The 24,624-nt window shown below is 71.9% G+C and overlaps 2 protein-coding genes across 2 annotated transcripts in view; one reads left to right on the top strand and one right to left on the bottom strand.

The window, feature by feature from the left end:
• KCNH2 (potassium voltage-gated channel subfamily H member 2) overlaps positions 1–5,203 on the bottom strand; it is a 29,462-nt gene extending 24,259 nt beyond the window's left edge. Inside the window, 3 exon segments of the mRNA XM_059490752.1 lie at positions 458–622; positions 3,849–4,079; positions 5,128–5,203. Coding sequence (XP_059346735.1) covers positions 458–622; positions 3,849–4,079; positions 5,128–5,203 — 472 coding nt within the window.
• Positions 5,204–9,383: 4,180 nt separating this feature from the next.
• NOS3 (nitric oxide synthase 3) lies at positions 9,384–24,460 on the top strand. The gene is made up of 26 exons (XM_059490635.1): positions 9,384–9,520; positions 10,998–11,100; positions 11,450–11,598; positions 12,203–12,365; positions 12,929–13,020; positions 13,103–13,244; positions 13,476–13,615; positions 14,048–14,222; positions 14,766–14,867; positions 15,301–15,495; positions 16,256–16,329; positions 16,441–16,585; positions 16,717–16,821; positions 17,496–17,563; positions 17,647–17,763; positions 18,143–18,317; positions 18,427–18,556; positions 19,040–19,118; positions 19,641–19,828; positions 20,316–20,494; positions 20,865–21,075; positions 21,419–21,506; positions 21,748–21,869; positions 22,499–22,647; positions 23,132–23,326; positions 24,272–24,460. The coding sequence occupies exons 1-26, from the start codon at positions 9,384–9,386 to the stop codon at positions 24,392–24,394; spliced, it is 3,546 nt and encodes a 1,181-aa protein (XP_059346618.1). The 3' UTR covers positions 24,395–24,460.
• The last annotated feature ends 164 nt before the right edge of the window (positions 24,461–24,624 follow it).

Raw genomic sequence — 24,624 nt, 5'->3', positions numbered from 1 at the left:
CTCCAAACCCGCACCCGGTGCTACTCCGGCCAAAGGGACCGGCTGTACCCCAGGGGCAGGGCTGGGTCACACCTGGGCTGGGGACAGGGGCAGGAGCAGCTCCAAACCCCCACACGGCGCTGCTTCATCCGCAGGGATCAGCTGCACCCCGGAGTCAGGGCTGGGGCCGGGGGCAGGGTCTGACCCCCTCCCCACGGTGCTGCCGCTGTCCCCATGTGCCCCAAAGCAACACCTTGGACACGGGGTCAGCAGGACATGGGCTGACACCAGCCCGGTGGCACTGACCCCATGGCCCCTGCAGGAACCCGGGAGGAGGGTGTGACCCGGTGTCCCTGTGTCCCCATTCCGGGGGGCTGACCCGGTGTCCCTGTGTCCCCACACCTGGGGGTGACCCCGTGTCCCCGTGTCTCCCCCTACCTGGGCTGACCCGGTCTCCCTGTCCCCGGTGTCCCCGTACCTGCAGGCCCCCAGGGGGCCGGGGTGACCCAGTGGTTGGTGCTGGGGGTCGGGGCCTCCCCGGGCTCAGGCTCCCTCACGGCCTCGAAGTTGAGGATGAACATGATGACGGTGCCATCCTCGTTCTTCACCGGCACCACGTCCACCAGGCACGGGAAGGAGCTGCCTGCGGGGAGGGGGGACAGCGACATGGGGGGTGGCACTGCCACCCGGGAGGGACCCCCGCCTGGCCCCGAACATCCCTGCTCGGCACCCCCTCCTGCCCCCCGGTATCACCCCTGCCTGCCCCCAACGCTGACCCCACCGCGGGGGGAAACTGAGGCACGGGAGGGCGGGGTGCCCCTTTCTCCCCCCAATCCCGTGGCGTGTCTGTGCGTGGGCAGCGGCGCCGGGGGTGCTCCGGGGGGGCTCCGGGGGTGCCGGGCAGGGTTAATCCGCTCAGAACTCGTTAACAGCTGTGGCGTTAATCCGGTGCCACAGCTGGAGGCGGGGGGGGGGGGGGGGATTCGGGGTGCTGGGGGCAGCCCGGGGCAGCCTCTGGGGGACGGGGGGGCAGGGGGGGCATCTTGCTGCCCCCGGCACCCCTCACCCTGAGGGGACGCGGGCGGGAGGCGCCGGGGGACACGCGGGTGGCGCCGAGCACCGAGTCCCGCAGACGGTGTCCCCCCGGCTGGCACCGGGCCCGGCCGCCTGGCACGGCGGGTGCCAGCTGGCACCGTCCCCGCTCCCGTGCCCGCGGCGGGGGGATTCCCTGACGCACGCGGGGCCGCGGGCAGCACGGGGTGGCACGGGGCGGCACGGGGCGGCACGGGGCGGCACGGGGCGGCACGGGGCGGCCGCGGGGTCCTGGCAGAGCCAGCGCTGTGAGGGGATTTGCGCCATCGATCCGGGATCGCTGCGGCTCCATCCGCCCCCGCAGGAGCCTTGGGGCCCCGGGCCCGACAGCTCCGGTCCAGCTGCCCGTGGGGGGGCACAGGGGGCACAGGGGGTCACGGGGGGACCGCAGGGGCACAGGAGTACCCCCCTGCAATGGGAACCGCCCCCCTTGCCCCCCTCACCCTAAGTGCACTGCCGACCTCCAGAGCTGTACCCCAAATCCCCCCGCACCCCCACACTGCACCTCCAGCACCCCCAGTGCTCCCCGTGACCCCCAAAGCGGAGGGACCCCCCTGGCCCCCCATCCCTGCTCCCCCACCCCGGCTCCCCCTTACTGCACCCCTGCCCTGGGACCGCGCCCCCGCACCAGGAGCCACCTGCACCCCCAGGCCCGCAGCCAGGCTGGGGACACCCCCACGGCACAGGGGGGACCCCGCACCCCGAGGTGTCACAGTGACAGGGCCCCCATTCAGCCCCTGGTGCTCCCGCACCGACACCGGGGCCACGCGCGGGGTGGGGGTCCCCAAAGGCACCTGGGGGTCTCAGTGCCCCCTCCCTGTCCCCAGGCAGCCCGCGGTCCCTGCGGTGTCCCTGCGGGGACACAGGCGCCCCACGGGCGCCGTGACCCCGGCGCGTCCCCGGCACCGTAAACAACACGTCTGCGAGACAAATGGCTGCAGCAGCAGCAGCGCGGAGCCGCGGCGTCTCCAGGGCTCCAGCGCGGCTCCAGCGCGGCCCCAGCCAGCAGCACACGGCACCGGGCACCGGCACTCCCCGGGGGCGCGGGGCGGGGGCTGCAGGCCGCCGGTGAGCGCCACGGCACGGTCCCGAGGGACGGCAGCGACCCCGGGGGCACCGGGTGTGCCGGAGCCACGGCAGCAACGCCCCTGCCCCACGGAGCCTGGGGGGCTAGTGCAGTGAGGGGAGCCCCCAGCACCCCCACACCGGGGCTGGTACCATGGGGAGGAGACCCCCACGGTGGCACCACTGCACCCCCAGGGCTGGTACCCCCGCAGCACCGGGACCCCCAGACCCAACTCGCTGCCAAGGGTCCCTCCCCATCCCGAGGGACAGACGGACCCCATGGACTGTCCCTGTCCCGGTGGGGGCTCCCAGAGCACCCCAGAGCCCCACCACACCTCCCCATGGGCCCCACAGAGGGTCCCAAGGGCTGGCAGGGGCAGGGACCCCTCACCACTGCTGGGAGCCCCCTATCCCTCCTCTCCCCGGCAGCACAGGGGGGCTGGTGAGGGGTGAGACCCCCACGCTGCTCAGGGGGTGTCGAGGTCTCTGGGGACCCAGGGAAGGCCCCAGGCACGAGCCCCCTTTCCCCCAGCCCTGTGGCACCCGGCAGGCCGAGCAGCGTCACCCTAACGAGGGCACAACGCGGCTCCAGGGGGGTACTGTGTCCCCCCGTGCCCCGGAGCCCTGGCACCGCACAGTCCGAGGGGCACAGGGCCGTGCCAGGCACAGCCACGCAGCAGGGTGGGGGTGCCAGGGCCGGGGGGGAGCCTCTGCCCCCAGCCCACCCCACAGGGCACCCGGGGCCACGCCAGCAGCTGGCACCGGCTTTGTTTACTCCAGCACCGGAACCGGGGCCGTGTGCCCGGAGCCGGGACAGCTGTGGTGACAGCCGGGACACCTGGCACTGGCACGGGGCCACGCCGAGGGGAAGCACCGGCACTAGCGAGGCGGGGAGCCAGCCCTGCCCGGGCTCTGGGGGCACAGGGACCGGGGATGGCACAGGGACCCCGGGATGGCACAGGGACCTGGGATGGCATCTGCCAGGGTGCTCCACACAACACAGGGACCCGGGATAGCACAGGGACCGGGGATGGCACAGGGACCCGGGATGGCACCTACCAGGGTGCTCCACACAACACAGGGACCCGGGATGGCACAAGGACCCCAGGATGGCACAGGGACCCGGGATGGCACAGGGACCGGGGATGGCACAGGGACCCCGGGATGGCACAGGGACCCCGGGATGGCACCTGCCAGGGTGCTCCACACAACCCCGCGGGGAGTGTGGCACTGTGACACCAGCTCAGCCCCCTCCAGGTGACACAGCCCCCTGCATCCCTGTTTGTGGGGATCACTGCACCCCACAACCCCGCACCCACGACACATGGTGGCTTCCTGGGCCCACCTGGCGGCCACCGTGGCACCAGGAGGGGCTGACGGCTCACAGGGGGCTGGTGCCCATCTGGAGCCACCAGGGCCAGGCTCGCACCCTGCTGGAAGCCACCACGGGGTTGGAGAGTGCTGCGAGCCCCCGGGGCTGCCAGGGTCCCCCGGGTCCCCACGTGTGCCAACAGCTCCTGCCACCCAGCTGTGTCCCCGTGCCCACAGCTCCTGCCACCCAGCCGTGTCCCTGTGCCCACAGCTCCTGCCACCCAGCCGTGTCCCTGTGCCCCTGTCCCAGCGCAGGCCCCCGGGGTGTCAGTGCCCCCCTTGCCGCGGTGCCCAGCGCAGCCCCCTGTCCCCGCTGTCCCCGCTGTCCCCCGGCTCCGTACCATCCTTGCGGTAGAAGCAGATCTCCACCTTGCGCTCCTCGGCGCCCAGCAGCGCCTGTGCGATCTGGGCGGCGGCGCGGCGCTGCGTGCGGGGCCCGTGCAGGAAGTCGCAGGTGCTGGGCTGCTGCATCACCTCGGCCCGCGAGTACCCGCAGAGCCGGCAGAAGCCCTCGTTGCAGTAGATCACGGCGCAGTTCTCCACTCGCGCGTTCCCGATGATGAACTTGCGGCCTGCAGGGACAGGGGGGCGCGGGTCAGGCCGGAGTGGGGGTCCCTCCACCCACCCACCCACGGCTCTGGATTTCCCAGGGACACCAGGCCGTGAATCATCCTGCTCGCTCCCCAGGGACCCTCCCAAGCTGGTGCCATCACCACCGTGGGGACCCCAGAACCGCTGGGATCCCCCAATCACAGGGACCCCAGAACCACGGGGACCCAGGGGCTCCCAGCACGGCAGGGACCCCCCAGGAGCAGGGACCCCCCAAGAGCCACAGACACCTCACAGGAACCCCACAACAGCAGGAACCCCCCAAGAGCTACAGACATCTCACAGGAACCCCACAACAGCAGGGACTCTGGGATGCCCTCATCACCACGAGGACCCCCACAACTGCAGAGACCCCTTAGGGACACCACTACCACGGGGACCCTGGGACCCCCAGCACCCCACCGTGAGGGCAGCGGCTCAGCCAGGCCAGCCCCCCGAGCACAGCCTGTCCCCAGCAGGTGACACGCCCAGCCCGACCCAGGGGCAGCATCCCCCCGCATCCCTGCCCTGTCTCCAGCCCGGGGGTGCCCAGGGCCTCACCCCAGAGGAACCCCCCGATTTTCAGTCTCCCGGAGCCCCCACTCTGCCAGGCCGCCCCGCAGCAGCTGCTGGGCAGTGTGGGGGGCACAGCCAGGGGGACCCCCAGCCCCACAGCAGCCTGAGCGGGCGCTGGGGGCCGCACACCTCGCGGACTGGGGAAGGCCCAGCTCTGGCAGCGCGGAGCCGGGGCTGCTGGGGGTCAGGGCGGGCAGGAACCCCCCGCCAGCCAGGGCTGTCCCCGTCACCGCAAGCCCACCCGAGCTGGGGACTCGGGGACGCCAGGGCGAGCAGGGTCCCTCCTGCCGGGCTGGTCCCCGCCACCTCAAACCCACCCAGGGCCACAGTGCCCCCGCTGCCCTCCCCGCCGGGTACTCCCCGGTATCTCCCGGTGTCTCCCGATCTCCTCCCCCCGCGCGGATCCCCCTCGCCCCCCCAGCCCCGCTCCCGGTGCCCCCGGCGCCCCCCACTCACTCTGCCCCTCGAACTTGCGGATGATGGTGTCCAGGAAGGTGTTCTGGGGGGCGACGTGCCCCCGCCGCACCGGCATCGTGCCGGGCCCATGGGCAGCGCCGGCGGGGCGGGGGGGCCGGGCCCGGGGGGGGCCCCGCGCCGCGGGGGGTCCCGCTGCCCTTGAGCCAAGGACGGCGCCGCTCGGGGGGGCCCCGGCCCCGGCACCGGCACCGGGGGGGCCCTCCCGGCCCGCGGCCGGCCCCCGCCCGCCCCGGTGCGGCGGCGCTGCGGGGCCGGGGGGGTCCGGGGCGGGAGCCGGAGGGGGCGGCGGGGCCGAGCCCCCCCGCGCTACCCGCCCGGTGCGCGCCGCGCCATCGGCCTTATTTAGTCACGGAGCGGCCGGGGGGGACCGGGACCCGCCCCGCGCGCTCGCCGCCGCTCGAACAGGTCGCAACGGCTCGGCTCCGCTCGGAACGGCTGGGCTGAGCCGGGCTCGGCCGGTTCGGTGCGGCGGGGTTCGGCCCGGTCCGCTCCGGTTCGGGTCGGGTCGGTTCGGCTGGGTCGGCTCGGCCCGGCCCGGTTCGGCTGAGCTCGGGAGGGCTCGGCTGGGTTCGGCGCGGTTCGGCCGGGTTCGGCTGTGTTCGGCTGTGCTCGGCTGCACTGGGTTCGGCCGGGCTCGGCTCGGCTCGGCTCGGCCCCGTTCGGCTGCGCTCGGGCGCGGCGCGGCCCGGCTCGGGCGGGCTGAGTCCGGCTGAGTCCGGCTCGGTTCGGCTCTGTTCAGCTCGGTTCGGTTCGGGCCGGTCCCTGCGCTCGGCCCGGCCCGGCCCGGCCCCGCGGGCGCGGCGGGCGCTGCGTGTTGACAGCGGGGCCGGGGCGGGGCCAGCGCGGGCGCAGCCAATGGCCGCGGGGGGGGCCCGGGACCCCCGCCCCGCCCCGCCCGGGGGCGCCCAGCGCGCCCTTGGCCACGCCCCGCCTCGGCCACGCCCACCGGCACCGGGCCACGCCCCCTCCCGGATGCCCGCAACGCCCCGCAACCCCCGGGGGACGCTCCGGTCACAGCCCCGCTCTGCAACGGGGCCACGCACCCGGACAGGTGGGACACGGGGACACGAGGACATGGGGACACCTGGGGACACCGGGACATGGGGACACAGGGACATAGGGACATGGGGACACTGGGTCACCAGGACATCGGGACACTGGGACACACGGACATTTAGACACCAAGACACCAGAATAAAGCACAGTGGGATGCCGTGACACGGGGACAGCGAGATATGGGGACATTGGCACACCAGGACAGTGGGACACAGGGACAGTGGGATACAGTGACACGGGGCCATGTGGGGCTGCAGCAGAGCTTCCCGGCACAGCCCCAGCTGGGTCCTGGGGGAGCCTCCCGCCCCAGTCCTGCCATCCCGGCCCAGCCTAACCCTCTTCCCAGGCTGGTTCCAGCATCAGCCCCAGTACCAGCCCCAGACCAGCCCTTGCCCTAGGCCCGATGCCAGCCTAATCCTGATCTCTATCCAATCCTAATTCTAGTCTCTGTTGTAGTCCTAGTTCTGTCCCACTCCCAGTCCTGTCCCATCCCAGTCTCAGCCCAGACCTCATCCAGTCCCAGTCCCAGCCTAGTCACAGTCCCGGTTAAATCCTAATCCCAGTCTTCTTTCTAGGCCAGACCCAGTCCAGCCTGGTCCCAGTACCAGTCTCTATCCAGTCCAAATCTCAGTTCCAGTCCAGTCCAAGTCCCAGTCCCAGTTCAAACTCCAGCCCTGTCCACTTCCAGACCAGTCCAGTTCCTTCACAGTCCAGTGCAATCCCAGTTCACTCCCAGTCCGTTTCTGGCCCAGTCCCGGTCCCAGTCGCAGTCAGAGATCAGCCCCAGCCCAGTCTGGGTCTCAGCGCTGTCCCAGTCCAGACCAATCCCCGTCCCGACCACGGTTCTGGTTCCAGTGCTGATCCCAGTCCCACGTCAGCCCAATCCGGTCCCAGTTCTGTTCCGGCCCTGGTGTCGGTCCCGGTCAGAGCCCCGTCCAGCCGCAGTTCCGGTGCCGGTTCCGCGCCGTTCCAGCCCGGTCCCGGTCTCCTCCCAGCCCGGCGCAGCCCGGGATGCTCCCGGTCTCTGTCCCAGGTGCTGAAAATGGCTCCGCGGACCGGCCGGGGTGACCGGACCCGAACGGACCAACCGGAACCAAACGGGCCCGAACAGACGGACGGAACCGGCTGGGCTGGCTCCGCCAACCGGACCCGACCGGAACCGGCCAGTCCCGACCTGACCGGCTGGACCGACCGGCTGCGAGCGGCTCTCAGTGCCAGGAACGGACCCGACCGGACCCGAACGGGCGTGAATGGACCCGAACGGACCAACCGGGACCCGCCGGACCCGAATGGACCGACCGGGACGCACCGGACCCGAATGGACCGACCGGACACAAATGGATCCACTGGACTGACGAGACCGACCAGGTCCGAACAAACGTGACCGGACAGCGCAGAACAAGCGGGGCTGAGCCGAGCCGGGCGGGGGGCTGTGGGGTACGGGGGGACTGTGGGGTATAGGGGTTTCTGTGGGGTGCGGGGGTCTGTGGGGTGCGGGGGTCTGTGGGGTACGAGGGTCTGTGGGATACGGGAGGGCTGTGGGGTACCGGGGGAGCTGTAGGCTCTGTGGGGTAGGGGGTCTGCGGGGTGCGGGGAGGTCTATGGGGTACGGAGGGTCTGTGGGGTACCGGGGGAGCTGTAGGCTCTGTGGGGTACGGGGGTCTGTGGGGCTGGACGAGGCCGAGGCACGGGGACGCTGTGGATTTGGAGGGGCTGTGGGGCGGGGGGAGCTGGGGGGGGGTCAAGGCCTGACCCCCATCGCCCCCGCCCCTCCGTGGCCAGTCCCGCCCCCGGGCAGGGCGGGCGATCCGGTCGGTGGGCGCTCTGCCGTGACCGATAGGCCCGGCCCGCCCCACGGTGATGGAACCGCACCCCGTGTGGGTCCCTGCGGCGCCCCCGGCCCGGCCGCGCCCCCGCGCCGTGCCCCGGTGCCGCCCCGCGCCTCCCGGTGCCCCCGCCCCGCTCTCCCCCGCAGGAAGGAACCGCCGGGCCGGCACCGGGCGCGGTTTCCCGTCGCTGCGTGAGCCGCGGGCTGCGCCCCTCCTCGGCCTCCGGGGGTCTCACCCGCCGGGATTCGGGGGACTCGGTGCCCCCTGCACCCCCGCACCCCAACAGCGCCCCCGTCCCGGACCCCCACCCCGCGACCCCCGCGACCCCCGCCCCACTCCGGGGTCACCGCAGGACCCTCCCCGCCCGCAGCTGGGGTGAGCCCGCCCCACCCGCGCGGGTTCCCAGGGCCCCCCGAGGGTCGCGGGGTGCAGCCCCCCCACCCCCGGCTGGCTCCCCCAGGGGCGCTGACCCGGGGGTCCCCGGCAGCGCCCAGCGCGTCAATGGCCGGAACTGGGTGGAAGCAGCGGGAAGTGGGGGGGTCCCGCAGGACATCCGCCCCACGGCCGGGGGGCTGGGGGAGGCCCGGGACCCCCAGGCCCCGGTGAAAAGGTGTGTGGGGTGGGTACAGTGTCCTACAGTGGCCAGGGTGGGGGTCCCTGCCACCACCGCGGCCCCCCAAGGGCTGCTGTGTGTCCCCCATGAGCGCTGTGTCCTCCCTGTGGGTGCCATCGCTGTGTCCCCAGGGTGCCATGTCCACCCCAGCGCCATGTGTGCGTTCCCCTGGCACTACGTGTGTGTCCCGTTCCATGTCCCCGTGGGTGCCGTGTCCCCCCCAGTGCTGTGTCCCCCCTCTGGGTGCCATGCGTCTCCCCCAGTGCCATATATCGCCCCCAGTGCCATATATCCCCCCAGTGCCATATATCCCCCCCCAGTTCCATGTCCCCCCCAGCGCTGTGTCCCCTCTAGGTGCCATGTGTCCCCCAGTGCCCTATAGCCCCCCCAGTTCCATATATCCCCCCAGTGCCATATATCCCCCTCAGCTCCATGTCCCCCCCAGCTCCATGTCCCACCCGGGTGCCATGTGTGTTCCTAAGTCCCCCAAGGGCCATGTCCCCCCCGCGTCCCCTCTCCGGGTGCCATCGCTCCCTCCCCACGGCCACATGCCAGGGGCCCGGAGCAGATCGGGTTCCTCTGCCCCCGCGGGGTCCCCGGTGTGTCCCAGCCGCGTGGCGGTGACGGCGGCGGTGGCGGTGCCCATTGTGTGCGGGGCGGGGGCGTCGCGGCCTCGTCACCACTTCCCCGGGCAGTAGGAAGCGGGAAGCGGCCGCTCCCGGCTCAGAGGGGCCGCGATGGGGAACCTGCCGGGGGTCCTGCCCGGAGCCCCCCGCGCCTGCCCCGGCCTCGGCCTCTGCTCGCGCCCGCGCGGCCCCGCGCCCGAGGACCCCCCCGGCCCCGCCGCCCCCGCCGCTGTCACCGAGCCCCCCAGGTAGGAGCCCGGGTGGGACGGGGAGAGCGGGCTGGGAAGGACGGACGGGGCAGCGGGGCACCGGCACTCACCTGCCGCAGCTCCGAGCCTCGGCGGGGACCCCTCCTCGCTCGCGGGGACCTTCGCACGTGGCCCGAGCCCACCGGAGACGTGTCCCGGCCGTGGAGGTGTCCCGGCCGCAGAGGTGTCCCGGCCGTGGGGGTGTCCCTGCTGTGGGGGTGTCCCGGCCGCAGAGGTGTCCCGGCCGTGGGGGTGTCCCTGCTGTGGGGGTGTCCCGGCCGCAGAGGTGTCCCGGCCGTGGGGGTGTCCCTGCTGTGGGGGTGTCCCTGCTGTGGGGGTGTCCCGGCCGCAGAGGTGTCCCGGCCGTGGGGGTGTCCCTGCTGTGGGGGTGTCCCTGCTGTGGGGGTGTCCCGGCCGCAGAGGTGTCCCCACGGTGGAGGTGTCTCCCTGATTCCCCGATGGGGTGGCTGGCGTGGGGCACTGGGGCAGAACACGGAGCCCGCCGGCAGCAGAGCGCTGTGCCCGCTGCCCGTGGCGTCGTGACAGTGTCCCCTGTCCCACGGCATGGCCCGGGGACCCGCGGGGCCTCACTGGGCCGAGCGGCATCTGGGGGCACATGGGGGACATTTGGGGAGGGGTCTGTGGGGCGCAGTGGGGATGGAGGCGCGGGGACCCTACGCCTCGGAGGGGCTCGGTAGGGACGGGCATGGGACGGGGGCGTGTCGTGTCCTCCCCCCGCGGTGGCCCGGAGCCCGCTGTGACTCATGGCCATTGTTCGCACTCACACGAGGGCCAGGAACGCCCCGCGCCCCCTCCGCCCTCTGACCCCTCAACTCCTGACCCCTCCGACTCAGCCCCCCATATCCTGATCTCCCATTCCCTGACTTCCCAGATCAGCCCCCCATCTCCTGTTCCCCCGTCCCCTGAATCCCCGCACCCCCTGATCCCCCGTCTCCTGTTCCCCTCACCCCCTGAGCCCCTCAGCTCAGCCCCCGTCCCCTGATCCCCCATCTCCTGACCCCGCACCCCCTGACGCCCCCAGCTCAGCCCCCCACATCCTGATCTCCCATTCCCTCACTTCCCAGCTCAGCCCCCATCCCCTGATCCCCGTACCCCCTGATCCCCCCAGCTCAGCCCCCCAGCCTGTGCCCCCCGCTCCGAGGCCCCCCCATCCTTTGAGCCTCCCCATCCCCTGCCCTCCATCCCCTGCCGCTCCCCATCCCGCGGGCGTGCATCGGCACCCCCAGCAGCACCAGAAGTTGGGGGAGCCCCCGGCCCTGCCCCGCTGTCCCCGCCACAGCCCAGGCCCCGCTCCCCTCCCCGGTGCCCTCCTGTCCCGCACCGAGGGGTCCCGGTGTCCGAACCGCGGGAGCAAGTACGGAGGGGGGCACGCGTTGTTCCCCAAGCCTCCCGAGACCCCCGGCTGGGCCCCCCGTGCCCGGGCAGCTCTCAGGGGTGCCCCGTGTCCCCCCCACAGCCCGGTGCCCTCTTCCCCGGCCGAGCCGCCCCGCTTCGCCCGCCTGAAGAACTGGGAGACGGGGAGCATCAGCTACGACACGCTGTGTGCCACGGCGGGACAGGTACGGGGCGGGGGAGGGGCTGGGGGGCACGGGAATGGCTGGGGGGCACGGGAGCGGGGACACAGGCATGGGGACATGGGCACAGGGGCACGGGAGTAGGGGCACGGGAACACGGGCACGGGGACACGGGAGCAGGGTGTAAGGCTGAAGGGAAAAGGCGGGAGGAGGGCAGGGATAGCGGCAGGGGATGGCGGTGCAGGTTGGATTTGCGCACTGGGGGGCTGCGGGACGGGAGGCAGATGGGGGGCGGTCAGTGGCAGGGCTGGGGTGCAGGTTTGTGGGTGACAGACGTGGGCGGGGCAGGGTGCGGGAGGGGACACAGGGACGGGGGCTCAGCCGGTGCCCCCAGGAGCTGCCCTGCTCGGGGCTGCGCTGCCTGGGCTCGCTGGTGCTGCCGCGGCCGCTGCCCGCCCCCACCCCCGAGGGGACGCGACCGCCCGAGGAGCTGCTGGAGCTGGCCCGGGACTTCATCACCCAGTACTACGTGTCCCTGCGGCGGTGAGCGCGGGCGGGACCCCGCAGCGGGCACGGGCACCCCCAGAGAGGGCACGGGCACCCCCACAACGGGCGCGGGCACGGGCACCCAGTCATCGAGCACGGGCACCCCCACAACCGGCATGGGCACCCCGCGGCCCTGGTGCACACGCAGCCCAGCCCCAGCCCTGCCCCGGGCACCCCATGGCCCCATCTCCACCCCAGAGCACCCCACAGCCTGGACCTCCCCTGAGCCAGGGCAGCCCACAGTCCCACCCCTGCCCAAAACACCTCCACATCCCTACCCCTGTCCTGGGACACCCCCAAACCCACCCCTGCCGCAGAGCACCCCCAGCCCCGTCCCTGCCCAGAGCACTCCACATCCCCACCTGCACGCCAGGGTACCCCCCACAGATCCTGAGGTGCCCTGGGCTGCCCCATGTCCCCACCTCTCCCCCAAAGCACCCCCAGACCCCCCATCCCTGCCTGGGCCATCCCATATCCCCATCCTTACCCCAGAGCACCCACATCCCTGTCGCTGCTGGGCCCCCCAACCCCCGAGGGTGCCCGTGTCTGGGGGTGCCGGGGGTGCTCCCGGCGGCTGCGGGTGCTGAGGGTGCCCCCGCAGGGAGAACTCGGCGGCGCACACGCAGCGGCTGCGGGAGGTGGCGGCGGACATCGCGGCCTCGGGCTCGTACCGGCTGCGGGAGCCCGAGCTGGCGTTCGGCGCCAAGCAGGCCTGGCGGAACGCGGCGCGCTGCGTGGGCCGCATCCAGTGGAACAAGCTGCAGGTGCGGGAGCCTCGGCCAGCGCAGCCATGGGGACAGCGAGCACCTCAAACCCCGGGGACACCGCACACATCAAACCCCCGGGGACACCGCACACATCAAACCCCCGGGGACACCGCACACATCAAACCCCGGGGACACCGCACACATCAAACCCCTGGGGACAGCACACACCTCAAACCCCTGGGGACAGCACACACATCAAACCCCCGGGGACACCAAAGCAGAGACAGCCCAACTCACCCCACCCCAGCTCACCCCACAGGCACCAACACCCCCATGGTCACCCCCACACCGCGGGGACCCCCATCCCATGCCCCATGTCCTGGGGTAACCCCCACCCCACCCCACAGAGACCCTGCCTCGCACCTGTAGCACAGGACCCTGACTCATGGAACCCCATCCTGCGGGACCCCGGTTCCACAGGGAGCTCCCGCCCCAATGAAGACCCCACGGCACCCCCGCCCCATGGGGACCCCTCCCAAAGGATGGGAGCCGCAGATTCCCCCGGGGGCTCTCCCATCCCGGCTGCCCGCAGGGGTCCCCACACCCCCTGTCCCCCGCAGGTGTTCGATGCCCGGGACTGCGCGGGGCTGCCGGAGATGTTCAGCCTCCTCTGCTCGCACATCCAGTTCGCCACCAACCGCGGCAACATCCGGTGAGCATCCCCCGGCCCCTTCCGGCGCCCCCCGGCCCCCGCGGCCGCAGGGTGTCCCTGACGGCCCCCCCGGCCCCCCCAGGTCCGCCATCACCATCTTCCCCCCGCGGGCTCCGGGCCGCGGCGATTTCCGCATCTGGAACCCGCAGCTGATCCGCTACGCGGGCTACCGGCAGCCCGACGGCTCCGTGATGGGAGACCCTGCCAACGTGGACATCACCGAGGTGGGGGCACCCCTGAGCCCCCAGAAGCCCTCAGCGCCTCCCCACCCTCCTCTCTTCACTCTCCATCCCCACCTCAGTGCTCCCTCCACGCCGCCCTCCATTCCCACTCCATCTCTTCCTTCTCCCCCCTCATACTGCTCCATCCCCCTCCATCCCCCCCATCCCTTCATCTCCCCCCAATCCCCGCGCCCCCAACACCTCCTGGAGGCCCCCCGACGCTGTCCCCCCCAGCTCTGCATCCAACACGGCTGGACCCCCGGCGGGGGCCGCTTCGACGTGCTGCCGCTGCTGCTGCAGGGCCCCGACGAGTCCCCCGAGCTGTTCCCGCTGCCGCCGGAGCTGGTGCTCGAGGTGCCGCTGCACCACCCCACGTGAGTGCGGCTGCGACCCCGGAACCCCCGGGCCAAGGGACTGTCCCGGTGACCGGGCTGGGGTCACACGGGGCCACCCCTGGGGAGGGTCTGGAGAGGGGATGGAGTGGGGATGAGGGTGGGGACAGGGAGCAGCAGCGGGGTCTGGAGAGGGGATGGAGTTTGGGGAACCGCGCCGGGGACAGGGAGCAGCCGCGGGTCCGATCTCGTCCCTGACGGGCGCTGGAACGCCGGCTCCTTCTCGGGCTGGGATGCCGGACTGTTGAGCCCCTCCTGGGCTGGGTGCTGGAGTACCGGGGTGCTGATCCCCCCTGAGGGGCCGTGGGTGTGTGACCCTCCCCGGGTGGGATGCGGGGGTGCGATGCAGGCCGGGTGCCCGCTCGGGGGCTGTGGGGCAGTGTGGGTGTGCGGGAACCCTAACCGTGCCCCCAGGCTGGAGTGGTTCTCGGAGCTGGGGCTGCGCTGGCACGCCCTGCCGGCCGTGGCCAACCTGCTGCTGGAGATCGGGGGGCTCGAGTTCCCCGCGGCACCCTTCAACGGCTGGTACATGGGCACCGAGATCGGCTCCCGCAACCTCTGCGACCGCCACCGCTACGACGTGCTGCCGGTGAGCCGCGCGGGGACCGCGGGGCTGCGCTGGGACCCCCGGGATGGCTCTGGGACCCCGGGGCTGCACGGGGACCCCGGGACAGCGCTGGGACCACACAGGGACGCCTGGGGCTCTACAGGGACCCTCGGGTTGCACTGGGACCCCACAGAGACCCCCAGAGCTTCACTGGGATCCCGGGGCTGCACTGGGACCCCACAGGGATGGTCCTGGACCCCCCCCGGGACTCCACTGGGGTCCCCCCACGACCCCTCCTGGGAGCCCCCTGGTAGTCCCCAATATTTCCCTTGGGACCCACACTGAGCTCCCCTGGAACCCTCCAGCGACCCCCACTGGGACCACTCTAGGACCCCTTTCAGGCCCATCCAGGGACCCTCATCAGAACCCCCCGAGATCCCCACTAGGACAATGCTTGGATCAGTCCTGGGACCTCCCGCAGGATTCCCCACAGAGCCCCCTGGTATCCCGAGCAGGACCCCACTAGGACCCCATCCGGGACGCCTCGGGGACCCCCTGGCCGACCCTGCCCTGCTGCCCCCGCAGGAGGTGGCCCGGCGCATGGGGCTGGACACGGGGACCAGCTCGTCCCTCTGGAAGGACCGGGCGGCTGTGGAGGTGAACGTGGCCGTGCTGCACAGCTTCCAGGTGGGACCCCCGTGGGACCCCCTGTGCCGGGACCCCCACACTGCCGGGACCCCCTGTGCCGGGGCCCCGCATTGCTGGGATCCTCTGTGCCGGGACCCCCACACTGCTGGGACCCTCACACTGCTGTGACCCCCTGTGCTGGGACCCCCAGCGCCAGGACCCCCACACTGCCGGGACCCCCTGTGCTGGGACCCCCAGAACCAGGACTCCCACACTGCTGGGATCCCCCATGCCGGGACCCCCACACTGCCGGGACCCCCTGTGCTGGGACCTCCACGCTTCTGGGACACCCCGCGTTGGGACCCCCACACTGCTGGGACCCCCACACTGCTGGGATCCCCCTAATGGGACACTCTCAGGGCCACGGGATCCCCCCGTCCCTGTGGCCCCGTCCCCAGAGCAGCCCCCGTGCCCACGGCCGCTGTCCCCGCAGGTGGCGCAGGTGACCATCGTGGACCACCACGCGGCCACCGAGTCGTTCATGAAGCACCTGGCGGCCGAGGGGCGGGCGCGGGGCGGGTGTCCCGCGGACTGGGCCTGGATCGTGCCGCCCCTCTCGGGCAGCCTCACCCCGGTGTTCCACCAGGAGATGGTCAACTACCAGCTGAGCCCCGCCTTCCGCTACCAGGTGGGACCCCGCCCCGCAGGTGTGCCCCAGAGATCTGCCCCACGGATCCTGCCCCACGGATCCTGCCCCACAGATCTGCCCCGCAGATCCTGCCCCACGGATCCTGCCCCACGGATCCTGCCCCATAGATCTGCCCCACGGATCCTGCCCCACGGATCCTGCCCCACAGATCTGCCCCGCAGATCCTGCCCCACAGGTCCTGCCCCACAGGTCCTGCCCCACAGGTCCTGCCCCACGGATCTGCCCCACAGGTCCCGTCCCACAGCCCCCTCCTGCTGCGGGGTGTGGGGTTGGACCCACAGATCCTCCGTGCCCCCCCAGCCCCTGTGCCCCCTGCCAGGGCCGGAGGTGCAGCCCCAGGGCACTGAGCCCCCCGGTCAGCTGGCACTGAGCCCCCTGGAGCCCCCAGGACTCTCTGGGACTGCCCAAATGGGCACGGCTGATCCGTGCGGGACCCCCAACCCTCTGCATCCCCCTGCACTGGCATCCACCCCACAGGGGCACTGGGCACCCCCAGCAGCCCCTGAGCCCCCCTGGGACACGCCAGCCCCAGCTGGGCTCTCCCTCAGCCCCTTCCAGACCCCCAGGAGCCCTCACGACCCCCATGACCCCTATTTCACATTCTGGTACCGGGTGGGTCCAGCCCCTCACGACCCCCAACCCCTCTTCCCCACAGCCAACCCCTAATCCCCAATCCCTCCCCTCACAATGCCCCTCCAGACCCCCTGCCCCACAACCACCCCTCCTGTCCCGCCCCCAGCCCGATGCCTGGAAGGTTTACGTGTCCAAGGGCACCACTGTCACCCGGAGGAAGACCTTCAAGGAGGTGGCCAAGTAGGTGCACCCCAGGGTTCTGGGGATCCTATGGGAGTTCTGGGGTCCCGGGACCCTGTGCTGACCCCGCGGTGCCCCGGGACCCCGTGCTGACCCCGCGGTGCCCCGCAGCGCCGTGAAGATCTCGGCCAAGCTGATGGGGCAGGTGATGGCGCGGCGCGTCAAGGCCACCATCCTGTACGGCACCGAGACCGGCAAGTCGCGCACCTACGCCTGGAACCTGTGCCAGCTCTTCCGCCGCGCCTTCGACCCCAAGGTCTGCACAGAGGGCACGGGGGGCGGGCCTGGGGCGGCTCCCCTCGCCCACCGCCCCACAAAGGGCCCGGGGGGGTTGGGTGAGGGGAGGAGCAGTGCTGGGGGGGATCCTGACCCTGCCGTGCCATCAAGGTGCTGTGCATGGATGAGTATGACGTGGTGGCCCTGGAGCATGAGAGCCTGGTCTTGGTGGTCACCAGCACGTTTGGGAATGGGGACCCTCCAGAGTGTGCTGAGGTACGGGTGGGGTAATGGGATAATGGGATAATGGGATGGGATGGGATGGGATGGGATGGGATGGGATGGGATGGGATGGATGGGATGGGATGGGATGGGATGGGATGGGATGGGATGGGATGGGATGGGATGGGATGGGATGGGATGGGATGGGATGGGATGGGATGGGATGGGATGGATGGGATGGGATGGGATGGGATGGGATGGGATGGGATGGGATGGGATGGGATGGGATGGGATGGGATGGGATGGGATGGGATGGGATGGGATGGGATGGGATGGGATGGGATGGGATGGGATGGGATGGGATGGGATGGGATGGGATGGGATGGCATGGGATGGCATGGGATGGCATGGGATGGGATGGCATGGGATGGGATGGCATGGGGATGAGATGGGGATGGGATGGGGCTGTGCATGAGCATGGGGGTGTGATAGGGATGGGACGGGATGGGGTTGAGGTTGAAGATGGAGTAGGGCTGGGGATGGAGATGGGATGGGGTGGGATGGGATGGGGTTGAGGTTGGAGATGAGATGGGGCTGGGGATGGGATGGGGTTGTGATAGGGATGGGGATAAAAGTGAGGATGGGGTGGGATGGATAGGGGTTGAGGTTGAAGATGGAATAGGGCTGGGATGAGGATGGGACGTGGGGGTGACATCCTGCCCCCACAGAGCTTCTCCAAGGCGCTGATGGAGATGACATCGCCCTACACTGGCACCTCCCAGGCAGAGCCGCCCATGTGAGCACTCTGGGGGTCCCGGGGGGTCCCTGCTGGGCTGGGGCAGGGTCCCCTGACCCCCCTGACCCTGCTCACACCCCCAGGAGCTACAAGCTGCGCTTCAACAGCGTCTCCCAGTCCGACCAGCTCGTGTCCTCCTGGAAGAAGAAGCGGCGGCAGCTGAGCAACACAGACAGTGCAGGACACCTGGGAGCCCTGCGGTACCGAGGGCATGGGATGGGCACGGGGTGGGCGGGGGGTGGGAACGGGATGGGCACGGGGTGGGCACAGGATGGGCACGGGGTGAGCACGGGGTGGGCACGGGGTGGGCACAGGATGGGCATGGGGAGGGCATGGGGTGGGCATGAGGTGGGCATGGCCACAGGGATGGGCACGGGATGGGCATGTCTGCCCTGCAGGTGTGGGTGGGGACAGCAGCTGCCCCGAGGTGCCCCCGTGACCCCCTCATGCAATGGGCTGATAATGGCCAGAGCCCTTTGGGGATCCCCCCCAGTGCATCCCCGCCCAGGCTGGTGGTGCCCAGGCTGGGGTCCCGGGCACAGCCCCACACCCTGGGCACCCTCGCCCCCCGTTGCCCAGGTTCGCGGTGTTCGGGCTGGGCTCCCGGGCGTACCCCCACTTCTGCGCGTTCGCGCGGGCCGTGGACACGCGGCTGGAGGAGCTGGGCGGGGAGCGGCTGCTGCCCCTGGGCGAGGGCGACGAGCTGTGCGCGCAGGAGGAGTCGTTCCGCACCTGGGCCCGCCAGGTGTTCCAGGTACGGGGCTGGGGGGGCTGGGGGCCGCTCTGCACCCGCTCCTCCTGGTACCGGGGTGGGGGGCACGCACCGCCCCCCGCCCGGCACCCACGGCCCCCCGTGCCCCCAGGCCGCCTGCGAGACGTTCTGCGTGGGGGACGGGGCGGGGGGCGCCGAGGAGCTGTTCGCCCCCCCGCAGGGCTGGAAGCGCCAGAGGCACCGGCTGGTGCCGCAGCCCCAGGCCACCGAGACCCTGGCCGGTACCGACTGCCCCGGGACCCCCAGACCCTGCGGGACCCCCCAGACCCTGCGGGACCCCCGGCTGCCCGCGCCACCCCCACCGAGCACCGACCCCCGTCCCATAGCACCCCCCGAGCACCCCGGGGATCCCCTCGCACCCCACAGCTCTGTGGGGTCGGCCCCCAGCCCCCCAGGGCCTCCTCCGGCCCTCTCATGCCCTGCCCAAGACCCTCGGTTCCCCCCAGCCTTCTCATGACCCCATAACTCCCAGCCCCTCGGCCCCTCCGTGTCCCCCCAAACCCCTGTTCCTCCCCTGCCCCTCTGTGTCCCCTCAGCACCATCCAGTCCCACGATGTCCCCCAGCCCCACATGTCCCCCTGTGTCCCCTCCGTGTCCCCACCGTGTCCCCAGCCTCCTCATCCACCCGTATCCCCCAACCCTCCGTGCCTCCCCGCGCGTTCCGTGCCCCCCATGACCCCCCGCGACCCCCCCACGCCCCCCAGGGCTGTCCCAGCTGCACAAGCGCCAGGTGTTCCCCTGCTCGGTGCTGTCCGTGGAGAACCTGCAGAGTGAGGAGTCCAGGTGAGGTCCCCCCGCAAGGGGATCCCCCCCTGCCCGCCCCGGGATCTCCCGTCCCCCTCCGCTCTCCCGGCACCCCGGGGTCCCCAAATCCCCAAAACTGCCGGGACCCCCGGGGCCGCTTTCCCCCGTGCCCCTGCCCCGTGTGTGCCCCCATCCCGTCTCCCGCTGATCCTTCCCTCACCCTGCTCTTGGCACCTCCTGTGCCCCTCGTGCCACCCTGACCCCTCCTGCACCCCACTGTGCTCCTGGCACCCCCTGTGCACCCCTTGGCACCCCCCTGGCACCCTCCGTGCCCCCTGACCCCTCCCTTAGCCCCCTGGCACCCCCCGTACCCCCCGTGCCCCCTGAACCCTGGCACCCCCCGTGCCCCCCGTGCCCCCTGACCCCTGGCACCCTCCGTGCCCCCTGACCCCTCCCTTACCCCCCTGGCACCCCCGTGCCCCCCGTGCCCCCGGACCCCCCCGTGCCCCCCTGGCACCCCCCGTGCCCCCCGTGCCCCCTGACCCCTGGCACCCCCCGCAGCCGGCAGACGCTGCTGGTGCGGGTGGGCTGCGCGGAGCAGGCGGGGCTGCCGCACCTGCCCGGGGACCACCTGGGCGTGTTCCCCGCCAACCGCGAGGAGCTGGTGCGGGCCGTGCTGGACAGGGTGGAGGATGCGCCGGGCCCCGAGCAGCCCCTGGGCCTGGAGAGCCGCGACGGGGACCCCGCCGGTACGGGGGGCACGGGGGGGCTGGGGGGACCCCGCCGGCATGGGAGACACGGGGGAATTGGGGGAACCCCTCGGGCACGGAGGGATTGGGGGAATCCCTATCACAGGGGGCTGGAGGAGATTCCACCGGTACCGGAGAGGGTCGGGAGGGGACAGGAGGGACAGGAGGGGACAGGAGGGGACAGGAGGGGACAGAAGGGGGACAGGAGGAGGACGGGGGGACACAGGAGGGGGTCCCACTGTCCCGGACCGCGGGAATATGGGGAGGGGCTGAGGATTGGGAAGAGGAAGAGGAAGGGGAAAGGGAATAAATTGGGGCAGGGGAAGAGAGAGGAAGGGGCTGGGGAAAGGAATAGGAAGGGAGTGAGGAAGAGGAAGACAAAGGGGATAGGACTTGGCGGGGGGAAGTGGGAGGGGAAGAAGACGGAGAAGAGGAAGGCCCTGGGAAGGACACAGGACAGAACTGAGCCGCAATCCCCCGTCCCCAGGCGGGTCCAGCCCCGGGCCCCGCTGGGTGCTGCAGCCCCGGCTGCCGCCCTGCACCCTGGCCCAGGCTCTCACCTTCTACCTGGACGTGGCGGCGCCCCCGACGCCCCAGTTCCTGCAGCTCCTGGGCTCGCTGGCGCGGGACCCCGCCGAGCGGGAGCGGCTGCAGCGCCTGGCGCAGGTCAGGGGAGCGGGGGGACCCTGCTCGGAGAGGGGCTGGGGGCTGGGGGGGCTGGGGGATACGGGGGTCCGGCTCCCCCTCTCTGACCGGGATACTGGGCTGCTGGGATGGCAGCTACCTTGCAGTCGGGATACCGGGATGCTGATCCTGTCCCTGGCACCGGGATGCTGATCTGCTCCCTGATTCCGGGGTGCTGATCCTGTCCCTGGCACCGGGATGCTGATCTGCTCCCTGATTCCGGGACATTGCCCCGCTGCCTCACTGGATCCCGGGTGCTGCCCCGCTCCCCGGGCCGCTGCCCGGCGCTGGGAGTGCCCGGTGCCCGGTGCCCGGCGCTGGGGTGCCCGCTGTGCCACTCTCGTGCCCGCAGGACGCGCGGCTGTACGAGGAGTGGAAGTGGTTCCGGTGCCCGACGCTGCCCGAGGTGCTGGCCGAGTTCCCGTCCGTGGCTCTGCCCGCCGCGCTGCTGCTCTCCCAGCTCCCGCTGCTCCAGCCCCGCTACTACTCCATCAGCTCCGCGCCCGGCGCCCACCCGGGCGAGATCCACCTCACCGTGGCCGTGGTCACCTACCACAGCGAGAGTGAGCGGGCCGGGGGGGGCACGGGCGGGGGGCACCTCCGGGGCACCTCCGGGGCCTCCACGGATTACAGGGCACCTCCAGGGCACCTCCAGGGGCTCCAGGGCACCTCCGGGGGTTCCAGGGCATCTCCAGGGCACTTCCAGGGGCTCTAGGGCATCTCCAGCCCATCTCCAGGGGTTCCAGGGCACCTCCAGTGTTCCCAGCACATCTCCAGGGTCCCCAGAGCATCTTCAAATCCCCATCCGGGCACAGAGGAGTCCCCAGCCCTGCGGGGGCTCTGTGAGGGACTGCCTTGGGGCCGGCCCCCCAGCACAGCCCCACCGGCCCGCTCTGGTCCCCACAGACGGGCAGGGTCCGCTCCACTACGGCGTCTGCTCCACGTGGCTGGCGCGGCTGCAGCCGGGGGACACGGTGCCAGCCTTCATCCGGGGGTGAGGGATCGCTGTCCTGCCGCGTGTCCCTGTACCTGCCATCTCTGTCCCCGTCCTGCCCTCCCTGTCCCTGCCTGCCCTCCCTGTCCCTGTCCTTGTCCCTGTCCTCTGCCTGTCGTCCCTGTCCCCACCCTGCCCTCCCTGTCCCCTGCATGTCCCATCCTACCCCCCCGCCCCATTTCCCGCCCCCCCCCGGCCGGGTCTGGCCCCGAGCCCCCCCGGTGACCCCCGGCTCCCGCAGGGCCCCCTCGTTCCGGCTGCCGCCCGCCCCCGACACCCCCTGCATCCTCGTGGGGCCCGGCACCGGCGTGGCGCCCTTCCGCAGCTTCTGGCAGCACCGGCTGCAGCTCCTGCGCAACGGAGGTGGGACACGGGGACATGGGGGGGCACAGGGGACATGGGGGGACATGGGGACATGGGGGACACAGGGGACATGGGGGACACCGGGGGACACGGGGACACGGGGGACACGGGGACACGGGGGACATGGGGGACATGGGGGACATGGGGGACATGGGGAACGTTGAGGACACGGGGCACACAAGGGACAGTGACAGGGGACACGGGGCACACGGGACACATGGGGGACAAGGGGAACACAGGGCACACAGGGCACACCGGGGACACGGGGGATGCGAGGGGGACACAGGGTACACGTGGCACACGGGGGACACGGGACACACGGCTGGCTGGGGCAGGGGACAGGGGCCATGGGGGGCCCGGGAGAAGAGGATGGAGAAATAGTGACATGAGAGTGGGGAGCAGGACAGGGACAGGGACCTGGGGATGGGAGGGATGCGGGAGTGACATGGGGACATGAGCACAGGGACATGGTGGCACTAGGATGGGGCACAAGAGATGTGGCGACAGCGACGAAAAGGTTGGGGACGTGGGGAAGGGGGAAGGGGATGGAGACTGGGGACACGGGGAGCAGGGGGCTGCAGGGCTGGGCTGAGCGGGGCTGTGGGACACGAGGCCGCTGTCCCCCGCAGGTGGCCCCCTGGGCCCCATGGTGCTGGTGTTCGGGTGCCGCTCCTCCGCCCTGGACCACATCTACCGCGAGGAGATGGAGGAGGCGCGGCAGCAGGGCGCGCTCAGCCAGGTGCTCACCGCCTTCTCCCGGGAGCCCGGCTGCCCCAAGGTGCGACCGGGACCGCGCTGCCACCGGGGGGAACGAGCGGGGACCGAGGGGGACGGGCTGGGGTGGGCACAGAGCCGGGGACGGGACGGGGTGGGCACGGAGCCGGGGACAAGGACGGGATGGAAATGGAGAGGATGGAATGGGGACGGGATGGGGTGGGCACAGAGCCGGGGACAAGGACAGGGTGGGCACGGAGCCGGGGACGGGACGGGGTGGGCATGGAGCTGGGGACAAGGACGGGATGGAAATGGAGAGGATGGAATGGGGACGGGCTGGGGTGGGCACGGAGCCGGGGACGGGCTGGGATGTCCCACGGAGCTGGGGACAAGGACAGGGTGGGAATGGAAGCGGAGGGGACAGGGATTGCCGCGGGACACGAAGCCAGAGCTACAGGTGGCACAGACAAGGACAGGGACAGCACAGCGAGGCTCAGGGCGGCGATGGGCACCGGGGACAGGCTGCCACGGTGCCCGTGTGTCCCCAGACGTACGTGCAGGACGTGCTGCGGGCACAGCTGGCGGCCGAGGTGCACCAGGTGCTGTGCCAGCGCGGGGGCCACATGTACGTGTGCGGGGATGTCACCATGGCCACCGAGGTGCTGCAGACCGTGCAGCACATCCTGGCCCAGGAGGGCCACATGACGCTGGGCCAGGCGGGGGACGTCATCAGCGAGCTGAGGGTAAGGGCCGGGAGCCGGGACACCCCGGGGACACCCCGGGGACACCCGGGGGACACCCTGGGGACACCCTGGGGACACACCGGGGACACACCCTGGGGACACCCTGGGGACACACCGGGGACACCCTGGGGACACCCTGGGGACACACCGGGGACACACCGGGGACACACCCTGGGGACACACCGGGGACACCCTGGGGACACCCTGGGGACACACCGGGGACACACCCTGGGGACACACCGGGGACACCCTGGGGACACCCTGGGGACACACCCCGGGGACACCCTGGGGACACCCCCTGGGGGCACCCTGGGGACACCCTGGGGACATCCCCTGGGGACACCCCTGGGGACACCCTGGGGACAACCTGGGGACACACCGGGGGACACCCTGGGGACACACCCTGGGGACACACCCTGGGGACATCCCCTGGGGACACCCTGGGGACACACCCTGGGGACACCCCTGGGGACACACCTGGGGACACACCCTGGGGACACCCCTGGGGACACCCCTGGGGACACCCTGGGGACACCCTGGGGACACACCGGGGACACACCCTGGGGACAAACCGGGGACACACCCTGGGGACACCCCTGGGGACACACCCGGGGACACCCTGGGGACACCCCTGGGGACACACCGGGGGACACCCTGGGGACACACCCTGGGGACACCCCTGGGGACACCCTGGGGACACACCCTGGGGACACACCGGGGACACACCTGGGGACACACCGGGGACACACCCTGGGGACACCCTGGGGGCACCCTGGGGACACCCTGGGGACACCCTGGGGACACACCCTGGGGACACACCCTGGGGACACACCGGGGACACACACCGGGGACACACCCTGGGGGCACCCTGGGGACACCCCTGGGGACACACCCCGGGGACACACGGCGGGGGTGGCCGGCCCCGGCCTGACGCCTGTCCCGCAGGACAAGAACCGCTACCACGAGGACATCTTCGGGCTGACGTTCCGCACGCAGGAGGTGGCCCTGCGCATCCGCAGCCAGTCCTTCTCCCTGCAGGAGCGGCGCCCGCCGGGGCCCGGCCCCTGAGGCACGGGGACACGGGGACACGGGGCCCTGCGGCCGGGCCCCCGCCCGCCACCCCCAGTAAAGGTTTAGTTTTGATACCCCCGGCCCGACACTTGGGCTCCTGCGCTGGCACCGGGGGCAGGGGAGGTGGCACTGGGCAGGGACGGGCTTTGTGACACCGCCGGGGACACCTGGCCACGCTCCAGACGCCGGGGGTGGGAAATGGGGGCGAAAGGACATGGACTGTGGCT

This window comes from Ammospiza nelsoni, chromosome 1 (assembly GCF_027579445.1).
Source record: "Ammospiza nelsoni isolate bAmmNel1 chromosome 1, bAmmNel1.pri, whole genome shotgun sequence".
Classification (NCBI taxonomy): domain Eukaryota; kingdom Metazoa; phylum Chordata; class Aves; order Passeriformes; family Passerellidae; genus Ammospiza; species Ammospiza nelsoni.
Note: the sequence above shows the minus strand (reverse complement) of the source record. Positions and strands in the feature narration are given on the sequence as shown.